The sequence below is a fragment of the Rhinopithecus bieti genome, unplaced genomic scaffold (assembly GCF_001698545.2).
Source record: "Rhinopithecus bieti isolate Rb0 unplaced genomic scaffold, ASM169854v2 scaffold_12049, whole genome shotgun sequence".
Lineage (NCBI taxonomy): Eukaryota > Metazoa > Chordata > Mammalia > Primates > Cercopithecidae > Rhinopithecus > Rhinopithecus bieti.
Genome location: NW_016807278.1, coordinates 1,947,659 through 1,955,902, shown reverse-complemented (window position 1 = coordinate 1,955,902; position 8,244 = coordinate 1,947,659). Strand labels below are relative to the sequence as shown.

The window sequence follows — 8,244 nt, the reverse complement described above, 5'->3', positions numbered from 1 at the left end:
TTTTTTTGAGATGGAGTCTCACTCTGTTGCCCAGGTTGGAGTGCAATGGCGCGATCTCGGCTCACTGCAACCTCCGCCTCCAGGATTCAAATGATTCTCCTGCCTCAGCCTCCTGAGTAGCTGGGATTACAGGCGCCCCCCACCACGGCCAGATAAATTATTTTGGTATTTTTAGTAGAGACGGGGTTTCACCATGTTGGTCAGGCTGGTCTTGAACTCCTGACCTCAGGTGATCCACCCTCCTTGGCCTCGCAAAGTGCTGGGATTACAGGCCTGAGCCACTGCGCCCAACCAAGAAGGAATCATTTTTGTCCTGAGGTTCTCTGTATAGTGTAAGACCAGGATGTGTACTACCTTTACATAATAGTATCTGAGGGCTCGGCTGAGTTTGTCATAATTCATGTTAGGTTTGTTCTTGCGAATCCCCCAGAGACGAGCCACTTCTTCTGCCTGCAAAAGCTTAAACTGCCCATCATTAGAGGTCCAACAGATCATGTGCTTGTTCTGAGGCTTCTGCAGGAGCTGAAGAAGGAACTGCCACAGGGTGATAGCACTGTCCATAGCAATGAGCTGAAACAATATAGATAAGATATGTGATAATATTAACAGCCTATTTAACACTGTATGTCACGCACTGTTTTAAGTGCTCTAAATGTATGAATTCATCCCCACATTTCTATAAGGTAGATACTACTGCATCCTCATTTTACGTAAGAAAAAACTGACTCATAAGCGGGTTAAGTAACTTGTCCAACATCACACAAGGAAATGGTGAAGCTAAGATCTAAGCCCAGGCAATCTGGACCCAGAATCCAAACTCTTAAGGATGCCACGCTGCTTAAGAAATGCCTTAAGCAACAAGCAACTTGCAAGGAGGAGAAGCTAGTTCCCTAAATTATAGCAAAAGACAATGATTGTCAATCACTAGTGACTGTCAATCACTGTTGTTAAATTTGAATCCTAAAATCTCATTGCTGTATTCTCTCAGGAGACCACCATTCCAGCATCTGTCTAAATCAACCCAATTTGGTTATTTGCCTGCGAGTGTGTTTGTGTCTATCTCAGGATGGCGCAGGGGCTGAGGTGTAGGGAATAACCTACTTTGGCTCCAACTGGTTTCCATCACCATAAATGTCATTTACATACAAATTGACAGCATTTTGAATTCAACAAAGTGTTCTCTTAATTTTTCTGTCACTGTTCTGTCCACAGGGATTCCATCTGCAAAGATTCTCCTTTGATTAGCAACCTTTATGTGATTATCAAGACATGGATTGAAGAAAAATCTTTTAGTATCTTAAGTTTCAGGATCTCCCTGTTTAGGCCACAGTTTCTCGATTTTGGCATTATTGGTTTTGGGGGCCAGATAATTCTTTGTTGCGGGAAGTTGTCCTGTACACTGCAGTTTGTCTAACAGCATACCTGGCCTCTACCCACTAGATGCCAGTAGCACCCCCTGCCCCACTGAGACCATCAAAAATATCTCCAGACATTGCCAAATATTCCCCCACCGGTCAAAATCATCCTGGTAGATAACCATTGGTTTAGGCAAAGGAGCAGCAAGGAATGCTCTCTCATAAAGGTATTTTCCTCATAGAATTTCAAAACACCTTTTTATTAGGAAGAATTATTTAGGGCAGAAATTCTGGCCAAATCCGTATAAGTGTGTCCTAAGAATCCTAGGATTGAATACTTCACAACACAACAAAACAAAACAAAACAAAAAAACCTTCCTTTCTCTAGTAATGAGATCTCAATGGGTTAGAATAGAGTTTGAAAACAAATTAAATCAATACCATTAAAACACTACAAGAACAGATCAAAACTGGACTACATCAAAATTTAAAACCATTGTGCTACAAATAATGCCATCAAGTGAGAAGACAATCCCCCAAATGGGAGAATATTTTCAAACCATGTATCACAAAAGGAGCCTGTATCCAAAATATATAAAAAAACAAAGCAAAGAATTTGAAAAGACATCATAGCAAAGAAGATACACAAATAGCCAATAAACACACAAAAAAATGCTCTACATTGGCTGAATCTGCCCACATGTCACCACTATCACCACCACCCCCATCCTGGCTCCCCCAGGTTCCCTCAGCTCAGGCTAGTTCAGCCTGGTTCCCGGGAGGATGAAGTGCGTGTACAAAGAAGAGCATCCGTTCAAGAAACGCGCTGCTCCCAGAGCGAGAAGATTGGAACGAAATACCCAGACCGGGTGCCGGTGATAGTAGAAAAAGCTCCCAAGGCTTGGATAGGAGACCTGGACAAAAAGAAATACCTGGTGCCTTCTGATCTCACAGTCGGTCAGTTCTACTTCTTTTTTTCTGAGATGGAGCCCAATTCTGTCACCCAGGCTGGAGTGCAGTGGCGCAATCTTGACTCACTGCAACCTCCGCCTCCTGGGTTCAAGCGATTCTCCTGTCTCAGCCTCCTGAGTAGCTGGATTACAGGCACCCACCACCACGCCCAGTTAATTTTTGTATTTTTAGTAGAGGTGGGGTTTCACCATGTTGGTCAGGCTGGTCTCAAACTACTGCCCTCATGATCTGCCTGCTTCAGCCTCCGGAAGTGCTGGGATTACAGGCGTGAGCCACCGCACCTGGCCCAGTTCTACTTTTTGATCCGGAAGCGAATTCATCTCCGAGCTGAGGATGCCTTGTTTTTCTTTGTCAACAATGTCATTCCGCCCACCAGTGCCACAATGGGTCAGCTCTACCAGGAACACCATGAAGACTTCTTTCTCTACATCGCCTACAGTGATGAAAGTGTCTATGGTCTGTGATGCGGCTGCCCTTGAGCTGAAGAGGGAGGGGGCATCTCATTCTTCAAAGAGAGGTGGCCTCCCTTTCTTGACCTCCTCCTCCAAGCTCAAACACCACCTCCCTCATTCAGGACCAGCACTTCTTAATGTTTGAGGCCTTCTCTCCAGCCTCTCTTAGCATGGGTAATGGTGGAGTTGGCATCTCGTACCTCTCCATTCTCCTTTCTTCCCCTTTCTCTGCCTACCTTTCCCACTCTGCTTTAGACTTCTTGATTGTCAGTCTCTGTAACATCCAGTGGTTGTTTTGGTTTCTGTTGCTTTTCTGACTGCCCAAGGGGCTCAGAACCCCAGCAATCCCTTCCTTTTACTACCTTCTTTTTGGGGGATAGTTGGAAGGGACTGAAATTGTGAGGGGAAGGTAGGAGGCACATCAATAAAGAGGAAACCACCAAAAAAAAAAATGCTCCACACAATTAGTTATTAGGGAACTAAAAATCAAAACCACCTAAGAAACCACTTCATGCCTACTTGGAAGGCTATATAATCAAGAAGATAGACAATAACAAATATTGGCAACAATGCAGAGAGATCGAAGCCCTTGTACATTGCTGGTGGGAATGTAAAATGGTGTAGCCACTTTGGACACATTTACCACATGACCCAACAATTCTACTCCTAGGTATATACCCAAAAGAAATGAAAAATACGTCCATACAAAAACTTACACAGTTTAATGTTCATAGCAGAATTATTCATAACATCTAAAAAGTAGAAACAAACTAAAAGTCCGTCAACTGATGAATGGATAAATAAAATGTGGCACATTCATAATGGGGTATCATCCAGCCACAGAAAGGAATGAGGTACAGACACACACACACACACACACACACACACACACACAAAGGACGAACCTTGAAAACATTATGCAAGTGACTAATAGAAGCCAGTCCACAGAAGACCACATATTGTATGGTTCCACTTATATGAAATGTCCAGAATAGGGAAATCCATAGACACAGAAAATAGATTAGTGATTCTTTAGGACTGGGGGCCAAAAAGGGGGGGAAGAGAAGTGGGGAATGACATATAATGGGTACAGGGTTTCTTTTGGGGGTGATGAAAATATTATAAACTTAGATTGTGTTGATGCTTGCACAAAACCCACAGCATATTACACCTAAGGAGATGAATTTTATGGTATGTGAATTATATTTCAATAAAGATGTTTAAAACAACACAACAAACATTACAAAAGTTAGGTCTGGGAAGACTAATTCTAACAACAACTCACAGAAGATGGGATCCTTAAGGGTCAACTATGCCTACTTCCAAAAAGAGCAGAGATAAGAAACTGTAGTGGAAAATAGTTGGGTTTCCATAACTTTTCTGAAACACTGAGAATGTTCTCCAATAATCCTCATGATTATCACTTTGATGCTGGTTGTACAGAGACAGTCATCTAAAAGCAACGATGCAAAAATAATAAAGGATAGAAAGGGAGAGATGCTGCCCACAGTCAGAATTCACGGAAAAGCTGAGGCCATGAGTCCCAAGTCTCTTTCATCACAGTCACATACTCTATCCATTAGGGAAACCACTTTCCCAATGGATAAAAGCACTCACATCATTGATTGATTGTAAAAAAAAAAAAAGCATTACATATTAGATAACGATAACAATCCACAAATATGAAGTGCTACCTTAATGCCAAATAACCGTGCCCGTTGTAAATCATAGTTTCCCATAGCCTCACTTAAGCGGGGCTAAAATAGTGGTTTTACACTATATCCGTTAAGCATGGTGGAGGCAGGTAGGGGTTCCCTGTTATGTCTCTGAGTTTACCTGATAGGCCTTTCTTCTGATGATGCCTAATGATGGCAAGTTACTGTTCTACAACACAGTTTTCCCACTTACACAATTATTTCTAATCTAATCCTGTTAAAACTACTTTCTAGTAAATGTTATCTTAAGCCAAGAACTCAATTTCCACATTTCCAGACATCACTTTCATATAAGACTGCTTTTAGGGGTGGAGTATGAATCCATTTGTGAGATGATGAAGGAAAGACAGAGAATGGGAGTCTCTAGCCTATACAAATGGGGTGCCTATTACTCCATTTGTTTTTGAAAAAATTCCAACACCCGAATCCTAGAGTCTTAATACCTATTAGGTAGATAACATTTGAGCCCTGTAAGTTTAAAGCCTCGGCTATACATCTAAAAAGACAAAAACAACAAATTAATGTGTCCATAATGAGCACTCAAGGAGATTCCCCAAAATACAGGTGTTCTCCAAATGGTACAGTTAACTTGCACCTTCCCTGTTGGTTATCAGTGGAGCAGCATGTATTCAGTCAAACGCTGGTGAGCTGTTGGCTGCTTTAGGGTAGAACCCAGCTGTTGTCGAAAATGCTGATGCTTCTTTAGCATCTAGTGTGTCTACGATGGAAGATTGTGGACAGCAAAAGAAAAATGGCTTTGGCCAGGTATAGTAGCTCACGCCTGTAATCTCAGCACTCTGGGAGGCCGAGGCGGCTAGATCACGAGGCCAGGAGATGGAGACCATCCTGGCTAACAAGGTGAAACCCGTGTCTATTAAAAATACAAAAAATTAGCCGGGTGTGGTGGTGTGTGCCTGTAGTCCCAGCTACTCGGGAGGCTGAGGCAGGAGAATCCCTTGAACCTGGGAGGCGGAGCTTGCAGTGAGCTGAGATCGCGCCACTGCACTCAAGCCTGGGCAACAGAGTGAGACTCCCTCTCAAAAAAAAAAAAAAGAAAAAGAAAAAATGGCTTTGCGGTTTTAGACTGAAGTATTAGAAATGATTTTGAGAAAAACAAAGATATAAAATGGACATTTTCAGTGGGTACTTTAAAGGAATATTTTATTAATTCAATTATGATACCGTTATTCTTTTGATTGAAAAGCACCTAACGTCTTCGTATACAGTTAAGTCAAAACTCTTCATTTTAGTTTCAAAAAGTGTGGTATTAACTATGATCTTCAATGAATAAAAGAGAGCTGGCCGGCCATACGTCTATCATCCCAGCACTCTGGGAGGCCAAGGAGGGCAGATCACGTGAGGTGATCTCTAGACCAGCCTTGGCCAACATGGTGAAACCCTGTCTCCATTAAAAATACAAAAATTATCTGGGCATGGTGGTGGGCACCTGTAATCCCAGCTACTCGGGAGGCTGAGGCAGGAGAAACATTTGAACCCGGGAGGCGGACGCCACAGTGAGCTGAAATCACGCCACTGCACTCCAGCCTGGGAGACAGAGCAAGACCCTGTCTCAAAAAAAAAAAAAAGGGCTGGAGAAAAAAAAATCCCCTGACAGTTATTAAAAACTACGTGGTGGCCGGGCGCGGTGGCTCACGCCTGTAATCCCAGCTCTCAGGCAGGCAGAGGCGGGAGGATAGCTTGAGCCCAGGAGTTCGAGACCTGCCTGGGTAACACAGCGAGACCCCGTTCTCCACAAAAAGGAAAACAAACAAACAAACAAACAAACAAACTACGTGGTGGCTTCATGCCTGTAATCCCAGCACTATGGGAGGCCAAGGAGGGAGCCTGAGCTCAGGAGTTCACCACCGGCCTGGACATGTTGAAACCCTGTTTCTACCTAAAATACAAAAAATTAGCCGGGCATGGTGGTGCGTGACTACTCGGGAGGCTGAGGTGGGAGAATGGCTTCAGCCTGGGAGATGGAGGTTGCAGTGAGCAGAGATCACATCACTGTACTCCAGCCTGAGCAACAGAGTGAGACCTTGTCTCAAACAAAACAAAACAAAACACAACACAACAAAACAAAACCTTTTATTTTTATCAAAAAAAAAAAAAACAAAAGGAGGAAAATTACTTGATTTTCCTTCTCACAAGAATCTCGAGTTTTCTACAATTGCAATTTTTAAAGTTTAAAATTATAACAAAGGAAGAAAACACTTAACTGGTCCAAATGAAGGAGTTTGATTTTTGAGGTGGTAAAGGCTGAAAACATAATTGATTCTATTTTAACACTTCAAAGATAGACCAATCCCTGTGTTAAATTGAAAGAAGTGAGCATGTTGAAGTAATGTATCAAGGAAAGGAAGTCTCTATTAAATAAAACCTTTTCCACCCTAAACATGTTTATAATACACACAGTCCAGTTGCTGTGGTGACCCATAGCCCAACTATTTTTCAGAGACAGTAGCTAAGACCCAAAAAAACACAAAAGTCTCCAAATTTTCTTCAGCCTGCAACTTAAAACCAAGTATCAAGCCTAGTTTCGAATCAAAATACTCACCGTTGTCCAAAAGTAACCAGACGTTTTTAACTACACAGGCTCCTAAAAAATATTCTCTTTGTATAAGATCCTGCAGTTCTTAAAGTATTCTTACAATAAAACTTGAAGACACTGCTTCACTAGGAATGAACAGATTCCACTTATGCAGTTTTAATGTTTAAGTAAAATCAAAAAGAAGACTGTTCCTGAAGGGAAAATCTTGAATCATACTACATTTTAACGAAAACATCGCTGCCAAGCCTAAATATTGAAGCACCAAGTTTTCCAAGCCAGGGGGTGGGAAAAGAGGACACAGGATCTGATCTATCAACCAAAGAGATGGGCAGACCATTCTGATGACGCATAAAACTCCAGAATCTTTATTTAAATCCCCAAATTTCAAAGAGCAATAGCTGGAGAAAAGTCAGGTGTGTACTTTTGACTACTTCAGTCAACAACATCCCTATTTCCTTCCAAAGCCAGTTACTATCCCGCCCCGAAAGATGTTTCCAATTGATCTTCCCAGGAACGAAGCTACCAGCTTTGATGCAGCTGTGCACAAGGCGGAAAGTAAAGAGGGGCGGGGGGCCGCTGGAGCGAAATAGCAAAAGAAACGAAACTCGACACCGGATGACTAGCGAGCTTGGGGAGAGGAAGAAACACGGACGGCCGCGCGTGCCCCACAGGAGATCAAAGTCCGGGGGAAGAGGTGCAACCTCACCGGGCCTCGGTAAGCACTGAGTTACTGTACTTTCATTTTCCAACTTCCTGTCACTACAGAAAGTCAGAATTGCTCCCCTCCTCCCCACCCACGCCGAAAAAATCGCCGCCACCTTTCGCCCACGGGACCTCGGGGGACCAAATAAGAGGCGACGAGAGCTGAGCGGTGCGCTCCGACAACCACCTGCGCGCCGCGGTGCCCGGCGGGCCGGGGGCGGACCCAAGAGGAACGCGCGCCCGGCCCCCGCCCCCACTTCCTGTTGTGCCTCGCACCCCTCGGCCGCCGTTCCCGCTCCCGACCGGTGAGGCTGCGGCCGCGAGATTCCGAGGGGGTGCGCGGGGCTGGCCGCTCACCGACGCCACGCGCGGGGCTCCCCCTGGGTCTCCGCCTCGAACACGATGCGCCTCTCCGCCCTCAGCCTCTTCGTCACGCTGGAAACTCGAGGACGGCGCGGCAGCCGCTGCGACCCCGCGGCGGAGCCGGAGAAGGC

At 44.3% G+C, this 8,244-nt stretch overlaps 1 protein-coding gene and 1 pseudogene across 4 annotated transcripts in view; one reads left to right on the top strand and one right to left on the bottom strand.

Moving 5' to 3' along the window:
* Positions 1-8,241, bottom strand: part of ELK4 (ETS transcription factor ELK4) — a 23,678-nt gene extending 15,437 nt beyond the window's left edge. Inside the window, exons 1-2 of one of the 3 annotated variants that reach the window (XM_017880955.1) lie at positions 8,027-8,241; positions 355-570 (exon numbers count right to left, since the gene is read on the bottom strand). In XM_017880955.1, coding sequence (XP_017736444.1) covers positions 355-561 — 207 coding nt within the window. In that variant the 5' untranslated portion in view covers positions 562-570; positions 8,027-8,241. The other 2 variants (XM_017880957.1, XM_017880954.1) reach the window with 2 other exon arrangements.
* Positions 1,964-3,231, top strand: LOC108535168 (gamma-aminobutyric acid receptor-associated protein-like; annotated as a pseudogene). Its single transcript, XR_001887147.1, has 2 exons — positions 1,964-2,316; positions 2,593-3,231. The product of XR_001887147.1 is annotated as a gamma-aminobutyric acid receptor-associated protein-like (transcript).
* Positions 8,242-8,244: the final 3 nt, after the last annotated feature.